General features: G+C 48.9%; 1 protein-coding gene across 7 annotated transcripts in view; it reads left to right on the top strand.

The window, feature by feature from the left end:
- Positions 1-18,006, top strand: part of IGF2BP2 (insulin like growth factor 2 mRNA binding protein 2) — a 176,943-nt gene that overhangs the window by 151,249 nt on the left and 7,688 nt on the right. For 4 of the 7 annotated variants that reach the window (XM_017538407.2, XM_037741960.1, XM_037741957.1 and 1 more), the window contains 4 exons: positions 1,038-1,166; positions 8,299-8,367; positions 9,301-9,417; positions 15,573-15,647. In XM_017538407.2, the coding sequence (XP_017393896.1) occupies positions 1,038-1,166; positions 8,299-8,367; positions 9,301-9,417; positions 15,573-15,647 (390 nt within the window). The remainder of the gene's footprint in view (positions 1-1,037; positions 1,167-8,298; positions 8,368-9,300; positions 9,418-15,572; positions 15,648-18,006) is intronic. The other 3 variants (XM_037741958.1, XM_037741956.1, XM_017538408.2) reach the window with 2 other exon arrangements.

Raw genomic sequence — 18,006 nt, 5'->3', positions numbered from 1 at the left:
AAAAAAAAAAAAAAAAAAAAGGCAAGTTACAGAGTGAATGTAGCCAAAGATGAGAAAATAGAAAATGTTAGGAAATTGCTTCGTGTTCAGGGAAACAAAGATGGAAGCAAGTTGGATACAGCCTGGAGTGGGCGACCACGTTCCTCTGTCTCTGAAGAGCTGTGTAGTTAAATCCCACCCCCAGCCTGTGTGAGCAACCCCATGTTGAAAAGATAAGCAAGCAAGATTATCACAAAGCTGACAACTACACAGTAAAAAGATAAAGTTATAAACCATCCCAAACCTGGATAGTGGAGTTTATCTGTGTGGGAATTTACCTCATGTGAAGGGTCTGATCTTTCCCTGGGTAGAGTTAGAAAACACTGTTAATCTAATTTGTTTTGAACAGTCATTCAACAAATATTTATCGAGTACTTACTATGTACCAGGCACTGAGAACACAACAGGAGTATGACAGTCTGTCTGCAAGGAAACTCTGGTCTAAAACGGGAAGAGGTCACTAAACAGGCTATTTAAATACCATGTAATGTGTACCATCTTAGGGAAGCAGAAATGCTGGAGAGCACAGACAGGGCATTGGAGGGATGAGAGAAAGCTTCCTGCATGAGGGGTCATCTATGCTCAGGTGAAACCCACAGGTCAGTAGGAGTTAGCCAGGTGGGAAAGCAGAAAAGCACTTGCTTGCCTGGGAAATAAATAGCATGTGCAGGGGCCCAGAGGTCATTAGGGAACAGGACTGGCCAGGTTGGAGACGAAAGGTTGACAGGAGTGAGGCTGGCAAGTGGCTGCCATCCCCAGGAAGAGCCTCATTTGCCATGACATAGACACTCCCAAGGGCGGCAGAGAAGCCTTGAAGGAACTCCATGGTCAGGTTGAGGTGTAGTCCCCACCTCTGATACGGCGTAGGAAGAGGTCCACGCCTGGGCAGAGCCATCAGGAGACGCCGCTGCCATTCAGACAAGAGAGGGAGGTTGACCCAGGCGTGCGGGCCTCTCTGGTCTCCTCCCTTCATCTGTTTTCTCCATTTCTATTCCCAGCAACAAGCCAATCTGATCCCAGGGTTGAACCTCAGCGCACTTGGCATCTTTTCAACAGGACTGTCCGTGCTCTCTCCACCAGCAGGGCCCCGCGGAGCTCCCCCCGCTGCCCCCTACCACCCCTTCACTGTAAGTAGCTCAGCTGGTGGAGGTGTGCTTATGCGCTGGGCACCTCCAGGCAGCAGCATTACTCTGCTATGTGGAATCAGAACAGAAGCTTTCATTTAAAGGCTGTGCTTGAGTACAGGTGAATCCAATGTAGGTTGAACTCAACATTGCTTAGGACTTCTTCCTAATGGGCAAATTCATATTAAACCATCCTCTAAACATGTGGTTTTTTTGTTTTTTGTTTTTGAGATGGAGTCTCTCTCTTGCCCAGGCTGAAGTGCGGTGGCACAGTCGCAGCTCACTGCAACCTTTGCCTCCTGGGTTCAAGCAATTCTCCTGCCTCAGCCTCATGAGTAGCTGAGATTACAGGTGCCTGCCACCACACCCAGCTAATTTTTGTATTTTTAATAGAGACAGGGTTTCACCATGTTGGCCAGGCTGGTCTTGAACTCATGACCTTGTAATCCTCCAGCCTCAGCCTCCCAAAGTGCTGGGATTACAGGCGTGAGCCACTGCGCCTGACAACACGTGTTCTTAAATACAGTATGCCATAACTAGCAAAGAAAGAAACCAATAGCAAATTCATCAACTAGGAGCTCATTTATTATAAAAAAGGACTTGTTAGCTCAAATAAGAACATTTCATGAGTGTTGATCATTTATTAAAATATACAGGGCAGAGATATATGCATCGACATACATACATACATATACAGTTTCTACCTATATATACAATTCAAATGTATTGTTTTATTAATAGGCAGTTTTTTAAAGAAAATGTGGCCGGGCGTGGTGGCTCATGCCTGTAATCCAAGCACTTTGGAGGCCAAGGCGGGCGGACCACCTGAGGTCGGGAGTTCAAGACCAGCCTGACCAACATGGTGAAACCCCGTCTTTAAAAAAAAAAAAAAAAAAAAAAATGTAACATACATTGTTTGTATCTAGACACTTAGCACAATGCCTGGTATTTAGTAAGTTCTCAGTAAATATTTATTCACAACAGAAGAAATGTGAATTTTATGACTGTTTTACTTATTGTTTTCATTCACAAGCATTATTCAAGAGTAATACATTACCAAATTGGGGCTCAGGATACTTCACAGCTTTTTTTCATTCCTAATTTTTCTCTACACAGATTGCTTATTTTTAAAGCAAACTTTCTCTTTTTTTTTTTTTTTCCTTTGAGACGGAGTTTCACTCTTGTTGCCCAGGCTGGAGTGCAGTGGCGCCATCTCAGCTCACTGCAACCTCCACCTCCCAGGTTCAAAAGATTCTCCTGCCTCAGCGTCCCAAGTAGCTGGGATTAGCCACCACGCCAGGCTAATTTTGTATTTTTAGTAGAGATGGGGTTTTGCTATGTTGGCCAAGATGCTTTTGAACCCCTGACCTCAGGTGATCTGCCTGCCTTGGGCTCCCAGAGTGCTGGGATTACAGACATGAGCCACCGCGCCCGGCCTAAGCTTGCTTTCCTTTAATAAATACACAACTGCAGAATCCAGTTATTTAGAATTAACTAAACTTTTGCTGGTGTCATTGCTCACTACAGACAGCTTCTTGTGTTCCTTACCCTATCGTTTTTTGAGTTACATATTTGAATTTTTTGTTGTTTGGCTGGAGTATTTTCTCAAACAAGTTTTCACAGAAAACGAGTATAATTTCCAAGCATTTCTGTATCTGAAAATATCCTTCTTTTTCCTTCACATGTGAATGAATTCTGGGTGTCTAGAAATTCTAGGGTCATAGTTCCTTTATTTATTTGTTTAGAGTCGGAGTCTCACTCTGTCCCCTAGGCTGGAGTGTAGTGGTGCAACCTTGGCTCAGTGCAGCCTCCACCTCCCAGGTTCAAGTGATTCTCATGCCTCAACCTCCCCAGTAGCTGGGACTGTAGGCAAATGCCACCACACCTGGCTAATTTTTGTATTTTTGGTAGAGACACAGTTTTGCTATGTTAGCCTGACTGGCCTTGAACTCCTGACCTCAAGTGATCTGCCAGCCTTGTCCTCCCAAAGTGCTGGGATTATAGGTGTGAGCCACCACACCCAGCCTATATAGTTCCTTTAGAACTCTAAAAATGTTGCTTCCGGCATTCTTTCTTCTGTAGATATCTTTTCTTTGTTTTGTTTTTTGTTTTTGAAAGAAACAGGGTCCAGCTCTCTGTCACCTAGGCTGGAGTGCAGTAGTGTGATCCCAGCTCACTGCAATCTCGAACTCCTGGGCTCAGGGGATGCTCCTGCTGCCTCAGCTTCTTGAGTAGCTGGGACTACAGGTGCATACCACCTCACCTGGCTTTTTTTTTTTTTTCTCCCCTGCTGTCTATAAGTTTTTTTGCCTTTTATAATATTTTGCCTTTACCCTTGGAATTCAGGAACCTAATTCTGAGTGCTTGGATCTGAAGATCCAAGTTTTTCTTTGGCTCAGGAGAATGTTTTGCTTCCATAATTGATTTCGGTGTTGCTTCTCTCACATCTACTTTGCTTTCTCTTCTGGGGTTCCCACTCCAGAACAGGAGAGTTACAGCAAATCTCACTCTACCCTTTGTGCCTGTCCACGTCGACACTTTGTCTTGGGTTTGTGTGGTTTAACAGTCCCTGCCTCGATGGGCTTCTCAGCAGTGTCTGCGCTACTAGTTACACATCCTCTACTGAGTGTTTACTTAACCTTGTTTTTCATATCCAGGATCACTCTGGTTCTCGGTTGTCATTTCTTGTAGCAGTCTATGTACAAATTATTGAAGCACTGTCCTCTTGAATCTCACTAGGAGATCAAACCACAGTTTTGTAAAAAGCTTTCCCTTCTCCCTGCATTAACTCATTGGGGTCATTTGTGTGTCTTGTGCAGCTGGGCTCCTCTGCTTCATGCTGCTGATTCTTTATATGTGTCTAATGGATTTTAGTTGTCCTTTTATATATTTAAATGAACTCAACAGAGAGCATAATTACAATCCTTAGGGGAGCTTTTTCATAGCATGCTCCCCATGCTCCACCTGAACCAGTGGGTTCAGAATGTCCCAGGTGAGCGCAGCATTGAGTGCGGTGGTTCAGACCTTGGGCTGCAGAGGCAGGCACAGGGATCTGTGTGAGCACCTCGGCTCTACCTCTTGCTGGCTCACCAATCCGAGCTCCCTCCAGCTTCTCAGGTTGTCCCATGAGAGCAGGACATGCAGCTGCCATATCAGCAGACACTTGGACGAGCTGGCATTGAGCAGTGCACCTTCCGCATCTTAGAAAGCTGTGTGCACAACACTCCAAACCCTCTGGCCAAGTCCTCACTCCTTCCCAAGGCCCATGTCTCTGGTGCCCAGAGGGAGCACCCGCCAGCGTTGCAGTCTGGCATCACACTGAAACTGTTTAACTATTTGAACATAATTCATATATATGCCTCAAAATACTAGCAAACTGAATTCAGCAGTACCTTAGAAAGACCATTCATGACCAAGCAGGATTTATCCCTAGCATGCAAAGATGGTTCAACATATGCAAATCAGTCAATGTGTTACATCGTATTAACAGCAAAATTCCTAGAAGAAAAGAAGTAATAAAGATCAGGGTGGAAATAAATGAAATTGGAATGAAAAATAGAATACAAAAGATCAATGAAATGTGATTCCTATGCTGGATCCTTGCCCTTGTGTATCAGATGGTCACACGTCGTCGCTTGAACCCAACAGTTCTCCCAGGAAAAGGGAACATATGGGAAGGGGATGGGAAGTAGAAAGTTTGCTCTGATAAGAGATACTTTTTTTTTTTTTTTTTTTTTTTTTTTTTTTTTTTTTTTTTTTTTTTTTTTTTTTTTTTTTTGAGGTGGAGTCTTGCTCTGTCTCCCAGGCTAGATTGCAAACTCTGCCTCCTGAGTTCAGGTGATTCTCCTGCTTCAACCTCCTGAGTAGCTAGAATTACAGGTGCCCACCACCATGCCCAGCTAATTTTTGTATTTTTGCTAGAGACAGGGTTTTGCCATGTTGGCCAGTCTGGTCTCGAACTCCTGACCTCAAATGCCTTTTGAATGAATGAATGAACCAACCCTCACAACAATACTATAAGATATTATTTGAGTCTATGTATGGATAAGACTCACATAGGTTAAGTTTTTCCAACTTGTAGAGCTGGTGATTCAGAGACTCAAATCTTCCAACTTCAAAAACTAACTTCTGTACACAGGGGCTGATGGCACAGCCTCCGCTAGAAACAAGCTCCTGACTGCAGAGTTCAAGATTCTTTCCCTGTGACAGTTTTCCAGCTGTGACTCATGAATAAAAGAGAATTTGTCCTTTTTATCCTTTGACGGCTAATTTTAAAAATCTCTTTCTAACCCTGAGTAGGAAGTCTAAATTTGATAGTATTTATGTGAGAATATTTGAATCCAGAATAGGAGCCACACTGTGGCTTGTCTATTCCTGGCCTCACGTGAGTTAGGAAGTGGCACATCAGGCCGGGCGCGGTGGCTCAAGCCTGTAATCCCAGCACTTTGGGAGGCCGAGGCGGGTGGATCACGAGGTCAAGAGATCGAGACCATCCTGGTCAACATGGCGAAACCCCGTCTCTACTAAAAATACAAAACATTAGCTGGGCATGGTGGCGTGTGCCTGTAATCCCAGCTACTCAGGAGGCTGAGGCAGGAGAATTGCCTGAACCCAGGAGGCAGAGGTTGCGGTGAGCCGAGATCGCGCCATTGCACTCCAGCCTGGGTAACATGAGTGAAACTCCGTCTCAAAAAAAAAGGAAGTGGCACATCATAATTCAAAAGAATTATTTCTGCCGTGAGGCCTGATTCTTCTGGGGGAGGGGGGCTGAAGTGCCCTTTCCTCAGAGGAGAGTTCTGAACAGTAAAGTGGCATGAATTCTCCCCCAGCTCTTCATGGCCCAGGACAGGGACCTGCAGAGAAAAATCTGGAGCTGATGTTCTTTCCAGGGGAAACCGCTTCACCCACCTTCCTGTAAAACTTAAGGTTGCCAAGAGACTGCTGATCTCATGGCGCCCTCTTGTGGGCATGAGGGGCTGCTGCAGCCACTTTCCAAATCCAAGCGAGGCTCTCACTACCTACTGTGTTAGGTAGCACTCTGTGGCCCGCAGGTGTGGCTGGTAACCTACACACCCCTGGAAGAGCGCCTCAGGTTGTTCACGTCTCTGCCTTCTCTCTCCAAGCTCAGAAAGGGCAACGGTTTCATTTTGTCCCTAATGGCTTATACAACAAAGTCCTAACCTTCAGGAAATTCGAGGGATGGAAAGCATGCCTGTCACTGTGACATTTGCTCAGGGGTCCTCAAATGAAAGCTGGGTCACCAGACTCCAAGCCCGGGCCATGTCTGACCACTGTTGGAATTGTCTTCCTGGGGGACCATCTTGCAGGGTGGGCCTGCAGGGATTGGTTCCGTGGTGCCCAGTGCTGTTCACCTCCTTTCCTGGAAGAGTGATGTCAGTGTTGACCGCGCCTTATGTAAAGCATAGCTCACAATTCTGACTCAGGTCAGCGTTCTGCCTGTAAGAATATATCCGGTTGGGCGCGGTGGCTCACGCCTGTAATTCCAGCACTTTGGGAAGCTGAGGCGGGTGGATCCCTTGAGGTCAGGAGTTTGAGACCAGCCTGATGAATGTGGTGAAGCCCTGTTTCTACTAAAAATACAAAATTAGCTGAGCTTGGTGGTACATGCCTGTAATCCCAGCTACTTGGGAGGCTGAGGCAGGAGAATCACTTGAACCTGGGAGGTGGAGGATGGAGTGAGCCGACGTCATGCCATTGCACTCCAGCCTGGTCAGTAAGAGCAAAACTCCATCTCAAAAGGAAAAAAGTAGAATATATCAAATGAGACATAGTTCTGTCTCATAGGACTCTTACTAGGATTAAAAGAGTTTATGAATAGACACAAAATATCTATGTTAGTATCCAATGCACAGTAGCTCTTCAGTAAAAAGCAGCTACTTGGACGGGCATGGTGGCTCACACCTTTAATCCTAGCACTTTGGGAGGCTCAGGCAGGTGGATTGCCTGAGATCAGGAGTTCAAGACGAGCCTGGCCAACATGGTGAAACCCCATCTTGACTAAAAATACAAAAAAGTAGCCAGGCGTGGTGGCAGGTGCCTGTAATCCCAGCTGCTTGGGAGGCTGAGGCAGGAGAATTGCTTGAACCCAGGGAGCGGAGGTTGGAGTGAGCTGAGATCACGCCACTTTGCTCCAGCCTGGGCAAAAGAGCAAAACTCTGTTCCCCGCCCCCCCCAAAAATAAACAACAGCTACTTTCTAAATTTCTATTTTCTTAATAGCTCTGTTTTTTTCTGTCCATATCTGCCCTCCTGTTTCCTACTTCTCCCTCTCCACATTCATTGTTTTTCTCTCCTCTCAGGCTCTCTTCCCCGCCTCCCGCCCGCCCCATGGAGACGTGGTCTTGTTCTGTCACCCAGGCATGGCACCAGTGCAGTGGTGTAATCATAGCTCACTGCAGCCTCAAAATTCTCAGGCTCGCGTGATCCTCCCACCTCAGCCTCCTGAGTAGCTCGGACCAGAGTGCACACTACCACACCCAGCTAATTTTTTATGGAGATGGGGTCTCTCTATGTTGCCCAGGCTAGTCTCAAATTCCCAGACTCAAGTGATCCTTCCATTTCAGATGTCCAAAGTTCAGTCTCCTTTTAAATTTCTCCCTTCTCAGGATTCTTTCCAGTCCTCCTGGAATTCTCTGATGGAGCTGACTGATCTTTCTCCCCAGGAACACATTTGCTTGTTCTGAATAACTCTGGGGTATTGTCCAGCACACACTGTTCTTTTGAATCTACGACTCATCATTCCCCAGAAAATGGAAGGCACTGGCCCTGCCTCTCCACCAGGGGGCATGGGTGCAAGTGTCAATGGGTGTGTATGTGTGAGTGCGTTCACACCCATGGTATGTTCCTAGGAAGCCTCAAGCATGACTCAGCTTAGAGATGATGAACATTTAGCCCAGAGAGCCTCGGCAACTGGGGGACATCTTGCCACGCGTTGCATGGTCTGAGTGGGAAAAGTGGAGCAGAGATCTGAAACGCAGAGGGACAGGCGTGTAGACACGACAGTGGAGCCGGCTGATGGCACGGAGAGCTGTGTTGCGTGTGGGAGATGATGCCTCCCTGAGGATGGTGATGGTCCCTGAGGGCACCTGCCCACTGACCGTTTCTCTCATGCGCAGACCCACTCCGGATACTTCTCCAGCCTGTACCCCCATCACCAGTTTGGGCCGTTCCCGTATCATCACTCTGTAAGTGCCTCCCAGTTCAGCCGCGTCTGCCGCTTTTCCCTCTCCCGGGGCTGGGCCCGCTCGGCCCTTGATGGGCTGGCCAGTGAACATTCACAGTGCAGCTTCTGTCTCCTGTGGCTCTGGGTTGTCCTGGGAGTGACGCCCCTCAAAGCATGAGCATGCCAAACTGCCCAGCACCCGGGCGTCCCTGAGGTTCTTCAGAGGCGGGTGCCCTTCCTGCTGCACAGCCCTGCGGATGCTCATGCACCTTCCAGGTGGCAGGAACTGCTGTGGACGAGCGAGCAGGAGGCCGGATGAGGAGGCGCTGTTGGCCCCGAAGAGCAGTTTCCAAAGCTCTTTGAACAAAGTCTAGAAATCAGGTCACGCCATTCACACAGACCCCACTTGCAAGGGACCCTGGCAGCCTTGCCCAAGAGCCTCTACCTTTTGTCACGGGGTCCCAGGCGGGGTGGTGCACCCCATCAGTCTGGGCTGTCACCATGCAGCCAGCTCAGGGCAGGTTTCCTTGTGAAATGCTTCTCTGGCTACCAGATGGGCGGGGCACTTGTGCGTTCCGTCTTACAGATGCCTTGGGGGCCGTCCTCAGCCATATGTGTTTCCTAGCTGCCTTGATTTCTTGGAAGACACAGGAGAGATACAGATCACATTTGTATAAGACAAAACCTGTGAACAGACAGCTCTTAGAATCCAACAAACTGAGATGCTTGAGAGGAGCATACCCTTGATTGTCACCAGTGCTGCTTGTGCTCAGGTTCCTTCCTCAGGCTTCACGCACGCAGAGCCGTAGGCCGCAGAAGGATCCCGTCCACCGTTTTGGCCATTTCCTTGGGTGGTGGGGCCTTCCCATTGTGGGGTTCATGGTAAGGCGCTTGGCACCTGGGAGGAGAAAGCCTAGTTAGAATGATGTCTTCTTTCTTGTCTTGCCCTCCCAAGTATCCAGAACAGGAGATTGTGAATCTCTTCATCCCCACCCAGGCTGTGGGTGCCATCATCGGGAAGAAGGGGGCACACATCAAGCAGCTGGCGAGATTCGCCGGAGCCTCCATCAAGGTGAGGCTGCTCCCAACAGCCCTTGCGGCACTTTCTCCGCCTGCCCTCGCCCCGCGCCCCTTGTTCCTTCTCAGTCCCAGGCCCCGCCGCACCACGCAGGGTCAGAATCCCACAGCACCTGGGACAGTTGCCTGCAGGACTATTCTCATCTGCTCTCATCTCTCCTTTTATTCCTGTACTGTTCAGCTAACCACTGAGCTAGGAAAAAAGTCTTCGTAGCAAACCACACAACCCAGTCCTTTTTGGCTCATCATTGTTGTCCTCAAGAAGATTAAGCAAAGAAAGGCTGAGGGTTTTCCCAGGCTGAGGGAACGGGCCGCAGTGGAGTGATAATTTAGCAGATGTCCAGGTAACATGCTGTCATTAGGCTCCACTTCACAAGCCCTGAACTTTGAGAAAATGGTATGGATAAAACACTCTTTGAAAAGCAAAGATTAAAATCGGCTGGGTGCGGTGGCTCACACCTGTATTCCCAGCACTTTGGGAGGCTGAGGCAGGTGGATCATGAGGTCAGGAGTTCAAGACCAGCCTAGCCAACATGGTGAAACCCCGTCTCTACTAAAAATACAAAAAATTAGCCGGGCGTGGTGGTGTGCGCCTGTAATCCCAGCTACTCTGGAGGCTGAGTCAGGAGAATTGCTTGAACCCAGGAGGCGGAGATTGTGGTGCACAGAGATCACGCCACTGCACTCCAGCCTGGGCAACAAGAGTGAAACTCTGTCTCAGGGAAAAAAAAAAAAAAAAAGAAAAGGATAAAGCAAAGAAAGGTTGAGGATTTTCCCAAGCACTGGAGTGATAGCTTAGCAGGTGTCCGCGTACGATGCTTTAATTAGTCTCCACAAGCCCTGAACTTGGAGAAAATAGTATGAATGAGAACCTCCTTGAAAAGCAAAGATAGAATCATAAACAAAAGCTGATGCTCCACCCCGACTTGCAGCCTGGCCTGAGCAGAGAGGCTCAGGAACGGAGGCCCAGACTTCCGGGAAGGCTGCTGCCATAGGCCCACATCCTGCCTCCTTGAGCACAGTGTGGAGAATCGCCGGAGAAGCTGAAAGGGGAGGATTATTTGCCCCTGGTCCTGCTCCAAGCCCAGCTATCAGCTCTGACTCACGGGCAGAATGCCGAGCACGTCCCAGGCCTCACGCAGCACTTTGGAAAACAGAGTTTTTGTTGTTACGCAAAATAATTTGCTACCATGGGACAACCCGGAATTCCAAATGAGAAGTCCCATGACTGGGAGAGAAAGAATGCTTATACTTTCTCCCAAGAAGAGCTGGAATTTCTCCCACAGCAAGTGTGATGGAGAAAAAACAAACCCAAACATTCTGAGCAGTACAGTAAAAGGATCGCACTGAGGCCATCACATACATGTCCATGTTTTAAAGACAGGGTCTCATGCTGTCGCCCAAGCTGGAGTGCAGGGCGCATCTTGGCTCACCGCAGCCTCCGCCTCCCGAGTAGCTGGGTGCACACCACCACACCCAGCTAATTTTTGTATTTTTAGTAGAGATGGGGTTTCTCTGTGTTGTCCAGGCTGGTCTCAAACTCCTGACCTCAAATGATCCATCCTCCCAAAGTGCTGGGATACAGGCGTAAGCCACCGCACCCAGTCAGCCATCTGGGAATTCCATTTTGGTGAATCATTTTCCCTCTCAGGCCTCATTTATCTCACTTGCAGAGTGGACAGACAGGATGAGAGCCCTGAGGTGTGGCGGCCCTTGTGCCTAGCAGGCCTGCTGCAGGTGAGACCCCAGCCTGGGCACTGATAGGCCAGTGCTGGGCCCGCCCCTGAGGGTGGGCTGAGCCAGGTGTGGAAGACCCCCCGGCTGGCTGCAGCTGTTGGGCCTTGCCCAGCTTTCAGTCCTGCAGTCTGAGATGCCAGGCAGCAGAAAAGACAATTTCAACTAAAAGGGACTTGAAAGATCATCTCATCAAAGCCCTCTGTCGTTCAGCAGGGAGAAGTGAAGCTGAGAGTGCAGGGACATGGGCAAGGCACACGTGTGGCAGGGCTGGCTTTGAGATAGCAACTCTGCTGACTCCTGGGACATCGAGCCCTCCTGAGGCTCCCCACCACAGTATCTCCTCGTTTACTATTGCCCATGAGGAACTGGGTTCTGGGGAGTTTTCATTGACTTGTCCAAGGCCACAAACCTGAAGAATGTGAGAGCCAAGATTTGCCCAGATTATCCTATTTCTGCTCCAGTGTGTTTTTCCACCGTTGCAACCTAAGTGATGCCAGAATTATTCCCAGCAGGGCCTTTAGGAAAATAAGAGACACAGAGAGATCAATCCCGTGGGCTGCATCCCACAGTCCCATGTCCCAGAGGGTCACTGTGCTCCTGCCGTTTGTGATGGGCAAAGATAGCAGTGCTGCATCTGGAGGGCAGAAAAGGCTCTACAGCTTAGGAAGGGCCAGACAGTGATTTTTATGCTGGACCAACAACCTCCAGCAACCCTCTACTTCCCCAGCTCCTGCCTCTCTCCATAGCATAAATCAGGGAGGCCAAGTATTTGTGAAGGAAATTTCCAGATTTTTAAAAACAATCACCTGGGTGCAGAGGCTCATGCCTGTAATCCCAGCACTTTGGGAGGCCGAGGCGGGTGGATCACCTGAGGTCAGGAGTTGGAGACGAGACTAGGCAACATGGTGAATCCCCATCTCTACAAAAATATAAAAATTTAGCCGGGCATGATGGCGAGTGCCTATAATCTCAGCTACTTGGGGGGGCTGAGGCGGGAGAATTGCTTGAAACCGGGAGGTAGAGGTTGCAGTGAGCCAAGATCATGCCACTGCACTCCAGCCTTGGTGACAGGGTGAGACTCTGTCTCAAAAAAAATGAAAATAAAAAAGAAAATCAATCTGGTTTTTGCTAGATTCCCTTTGTCTCAGCAGGTACCTGAAAGCATCTGTCTCTAAAGCAAGACTTGAGACCCCACCCTCAGTTCTATTTCACCAGTCTTTGGGGGGGCCACAATGGGGCACATTTGATGCTGCTGGGCAGGGAGAGCCTAACACTCATCCATGGAGCAGAGTGCCCGGAGGAGGTGGGCTGGGCTAAGATCTGGGTGATGCATTCCAGGAAATGCTGTGGTTGCAGGTGAGAGCTGAGCTCCATCACCTGCCTTTCCTGTAGAACGCCTGGGCGGCAGTCTTCCAAATGCTGCACATACTTCAGTCAGCCAGTGACGCCTAGTTCCAGATGCTTACCCCAGCCTCACTCACCCTGTAATCTTGGCAGTTATTTCTGGGTCCCATTTGCTTCAGGCATAAGATGGGGTCCTCATTCCGGCCCCTTCAGAGGGAGTGTGCCCATGGGATGACATTCCAAAACTGCAGAAATGCACGAGTAGCCCTCTAACTTCTGGTCTAGGCTGGTGAATGCTGGGCAGTAGAGCCAGTGGGGGTTTCTTTCAGAATCTGAGCGGAGCAGCCACAGGTTACTAGGAAGCGGACGGTGACGGCAGATCTGATTTGGTCCGCATTAATCATGAGTCAGCCATTCACCCTTCTCGGTTTGGGTGGTGGTGGGAGCTGGGAACCACGCAGCCCTGATCAGCTCTCTCTCATTTTCTCTGAGATAAGGATCAAGTTTAATGCCAGGTATGGATCTCGAAGTAGAATCAAAGGCTCCTGCCAAAAGTCTCAATGGTCAGGCTCTGTGTGACCTGCCAGAGGGTGTCAGACCCCTGGACACACTCAGATCTGCGTTTTTTGGCCGGGGCCCTGCCAAGAAATGGCTGCCTGCAGCAAAGGAAGTCCCCCATGAAGCTCAGCTGTCACCTGAGTCTCACATTTATCCTCATGTGTCCAAGTAATCAAGGACAGAGAACTTTCACAGAGCCCATGAAGGGGTCCCTCCTTCCAGAGCAGGACAGGGGTCTGAGCATGTCTTGGCCATGTATTCACAATAAAGCTGGGCAGCCACCCTGGATGCTGAGGCCCATGGATGGAAGCTGGCTGTTAGCACACACTGAGAGGAAACGAAATTGAACACTCTGGAGGTGGAGGTCTTCTTGAAGGAGCCCGAGTGACTCAGTGGTCCAGGGGCAATCCGTGTACAAATGCCACACGAAGGGTGAACCCCATCTCACCAAACATATCTCTTTCTTAAGGCTCAGTCTCAGGAATGGCGGCTCCCTTGAACTCTGCTTTGGTTTTGCCTTAGAACATGATGGCCCCGTCACTGACCATGTTTTTTGTTTCGTGTTTGCTCTTAGCTTAGACCTGCATCTGTGGCCAGCCTGGGGCAGGTGTGTAAGACATTATGAGATGCGTCTGTGTCCTGACCTCGCCCTTGGCTCATCCTTACATCCCTAACTGCCTGGTGGGCACTCATTTTACTTTTTTTTTTTTTTTTTTTTTTTTTTTTAGACAGAGTCTCTCTCTGTTGCCCAGGCTGGAGTGCAGTGGCTCCATCTCGGGTCACTGTAACCTCTGCGTTCCAGGTTCAAGTGATTCTCCTCCCTCAGCCTCCCACGTACCTGGGACTACAGGCACCCGCCACCATACCTGGCTAGTTTTTGTATTTTTAGTAGAGATGGGGTTTCACCAGATTGGCCAACTTGGTCTCGAACTCCTGACCTCAGGTGATCCGTCTGTCTCGGCCTCCCAGAGTGCTGGGATTACAGGCATGAGCCACTGGACCCAGCCTCGTTTTACTTTTAAGGACATTTAATTTTGCCAAACAGTGTTAATAAGTTTTAATTTTGCATTTGTTTTTAGCTAAAGTTGTTTTGAATAAAGCAGGGTATATAGAAACAAAACTATAACAAGGATCTCTCTAACAAAAATGCCTGCTCAGCCCACGTTTGAGTCGTGTTACAAAAGAACCTGAACTCACAGAAACGGAGAAGCAGGTCGAGCACAGTGGCTCACACCGGTAATCCCAGCACTTTAGGAGGCCAAGGTGGGCGGGTCACTTGAGCTCTTCTTTGGAGGACTTTGAGACCAATTTGGCCAACATGATGAAACCCTGTCTCTACTAAAAATGCAAAAATTAGCTGGATGTGGTGACGGATGCCTGTAGTCCCAGCTACTCCGAAGGCTGAGGCAGAAGAATTGCTTGAACCTGGGAGCGGAGGGTGCAGTGAGCTGACCACACCTCTGCACGCTAGCCTGGCAACAGAGCAAGACTCAGTCTCGGAAAAAAAAGAGAGACTTGGAGCTTGCTGGGCCCAGACCCCATGTTTCACAGATGAGGGGATGGAGGCACAGAAGGGGAGGGATTTGTAGAGCCAGGCCTGGAACCAAAGTGCCGCCATTCTTGCTTGCTGCTGTTTTACTTACGGCCCATTTGCTGTGGAGGAAGCGGTCCTGACCACACCTACTCTAATTCAATTGTCACTTGCAGCTGACTACCCCCAAGAGCTGAGAGTTAGAACCAGGGTTACCTTTGCTGCAAGCTTGCTCAATTTCACACCTCGGTGGCCCTGCCCTTCCTTCCCTTTGGGCCCTAGGTGGGTTGGCAGAGCCCATATGGCTCTCTTCCAAGAGCATTTGACTTCCTGGCTGTTTCCTAAAACTTGGCTCAGTGAGAGGAGGCGCTGTTAGTGCTTGGGGCAGGGACAGGCAGTCACTGCTGGCCTGTGTCTGACTCTCCTGGATGGCCAAAGACCCCCCTTTTTTTTTTTTTTTTTTTTTTTTTTTTTTTTTTTTTTTTTTATTTTTTTGTGCAGTGGCTCGATCTCGGCTCCCCCTTCTGGGTTCAAGAAGTTTGAGATGGAGTCTTGCACTGTCTCCGCCTCCCAGGTTCACACAGTTCTCCTGCCTCAGCCTCCTGAGTAGCTGGGATTATAGGTGTGTACCACCACGCCCAGCTAATGCTTTGTATTTTTAGTAGAGACGGGGTTTTACTATGTTGGCCAGACTGGTCTCAAACTTCTGACCTCACGATCTGTCTATCTCAGCCTCTCAAAGTGCTGGGATTACAGGCATGAGCCATCGTGCTGGCCAAAGACCCAAATTTGATACTGAGCATTACAGCTGTGACTTCCTAAGACCAGGGTGGAGACCGCCTGGCGTCAGGCAGAGCCAGGTGTAATGGCAGAAGCAAGACCGGAATCTCCTGCCGCTGTGCTTGCCGTCCACATAGACGAGAAACAGGCGCTGGGGAATGTAGCCGAGTGTCAGCATTTTCCTCTCCCATGAACCACAGATCGCCCCTGCAGAAGGCCCAGACGTCAGCGAAAGGATGGTCATCATCACTGGGCCACCGGAAGCCCAGTTCAAGGTTAGTGCCAAGGGCCACCTCAGCCCTGCAGGTTCTGGACACTGAGCAGCCGCCTCAGAGGCACACTCAAGGCTCTTCTTTGGAAACCTTGCCTCTGTTTCCCTTCCTGCCGCTGCTCACCGGGCACAGGCTCACCCAGTCGTCCCCACCTCCATCCACCCTGCTCCATCTACATGTTCACCCTCTGCTGGGAAGCCCTTTCCCCTACCTCCCATGGAAAAGTCTGTTGGTGCCTAGTTCGAGAGCAGTACCTCCTCTGGCATCTCTGACCCCTTAGCTCTGGTTTTGAAGATGGGTGTCTCCGACTCATTTAGTCATTTCTACCCTTAGGCTACGGAGCACTAACACAGGTGTGAGGGCAAACAACATGGTTTGTTGGAAGTTCTTCAGTGAGGTGTGTTTTGCTTTGCTTTGTTTTTGCCTTCTTTTCTCCCCTAGATAAAGAATAGCTTGAGCTTTCTGAAAGTTATAAACACATATTTATTTAGAAAAGTACAGTCATTATTATTAGAAATATTTATTACATCTGTAATCCCAGCACTTTGAGAAGCTGAGGTGGGTGGATCACCTTGAGGTCAGGAGTTTGAGACCAGCTTGGCCAGCATGGCGAAACCCCATCTCTACTAAAATTACAAAAATTAGCTAGGTGTGGTGGCACATGCCTGTAATCCCAACTACTAGGGGGGCCAAGGCAGGAGGATTGCTTGAACCTGGGAGGCAGAAGTTGCAATGATCCGAGATCGTGCCACTGCCCTCCAGCCTGGGCAACAGAGTGAAACTCCATCTCAAAAAAAAAGAAAGGAAAACATTTAAAGTTTAGCTGAAAAGAGGAAAATCACCCATGTGGAACCAACTCAAAAGCAGCAGCGTAAGCCAGGTGCAGTCGGCAGTGGCAATGCTCCTGTAGTTCTGGCTGCTCAGGAGGCAGAGGCAGGAGGATCCCTTGAGCCCAGGATTTTGAAAACAGCCTGGGCAACATAGCAAGACCTCATCTCTAACCACAAGGAAAAATAAAAAACAGTAACCCTTCAACTCGATACTGGACACCATGTGGAATATCCATTTAACAGAATAGTACTCAGCCACAGAAAGGAATGAAGTGCTGACGCATGGTGAGACATGTGAACATCATGCTAAGTAAAAAGTCAGATGCCAAAAGCCCCTTGTAGGCCAAGTGTGGAGGCTCGTGCCTGTAATCCCAACACTTGGCCAAGGCAGGAGGGCTGCTTGAATCCAGGAGTTTGAGGCCAGCCTGGGCAACACAGCAAGACCCCCATCTCTACCAAAACAATTGCTAAAAGTAGCTGGGTGTGGTAGCATGCACCTGTAGTCCCAGCTGCTTGGGAGGCTGAGGCAGGAGGATCACTTGAAGATCACAAGAAGCCTTGAAGGTCAAGGCTGCAATGAGCTGTGATCACGCCACTGCACTGTAGCCTCAGTGACAGAGCAAGACTGTCTCAAAATAAATAAAAGCCATATATGAAATGATTTCATTTATATGAAATGTCCAAAATAGGCCAGTCCATAGAGACAGAAAGTGGGCAGGGTGCGGCGGCTCACGCCTGTAACCCCAGCACTTTGGGAGGCTGAGACGGGTGGATCACATGAGGCCAGGAGTTCAAGACCAGCCTGACCAACATGGAGAAACCCATCTCTGCTAAAAATATGAAAAATTAACTGGGCGTGGTGGCACATGCCTGTAATCCTAGCTACTTAGGAGGCTGAGGCAGGAGAATGGCTTGAACCTGGGAGACAGAGGTTGCAGTGAGCCCAGTCTGGGCAATAAGAGCGAAATTGTCAAAAAAAAAAAAAAAAAAAAAAGACAAAGTAGATTGGTAGTTGCCAGAGAATAGGAGGAGTTGGAACTAACTGGTAATAGGTATGAGGTTTTTATGTGGGGAAGTGGTATAAAAATGTTCTGAATAGATGATGATGATGATTATACAACATACTGACCACAAAAGTGTATACTTTATTATTTTTTTTTGAGACGGAGTCTCCCCCTATCGCCCAGGCTGGAGTGCAGTGGTGCAATCTCGGCTCACTGCAACCACCATCTCCCAGGTTCAAGTGATTGTCGTACCTCAGCCTCCCAGGTAGCTGGAATTACAGGCACATGCCACCATGCCTGGCTAATGTTTGTATTTTTAGTAGAGATAGGGTTTCACCACAGTGACCAGGCTGGTCTTGAACTCCTGGCCTCAAGCGATCTGCCCACCTCGGCCTCCCAAAGTGCTAGGATTAGAGTTGTGAGCCACCGTGCCTGGCCTGAAGTGTATACTTTAAAATGCTGACTTTCAGATTATGTAAATTATATCTCAGTATTCCTGACTTTAAAAGAGAAAGAAAACACGTTTCT

Source organism: Cebus imitator, unplaced genomic scaffold (genome assembly GCF_001604975.1).
Source record: "Cebus imitator isolate Cc_AM_T3 unplaced genomic scaffold, Cebus_imitator-1.0 Scaffold111, whole genome shotgun sequence".
NCBI classification, from domain to species: domain Eukaryota; kingdom Metazoa; phylum Chordata; class Mammalia; order Primates; family Cebidae; genus Cebus; species Cebus imitator.
Note: the sequence above shows the minus strand (reverse complement) of the source record. Positions and strands in the feature narration are given on the sequence as shown.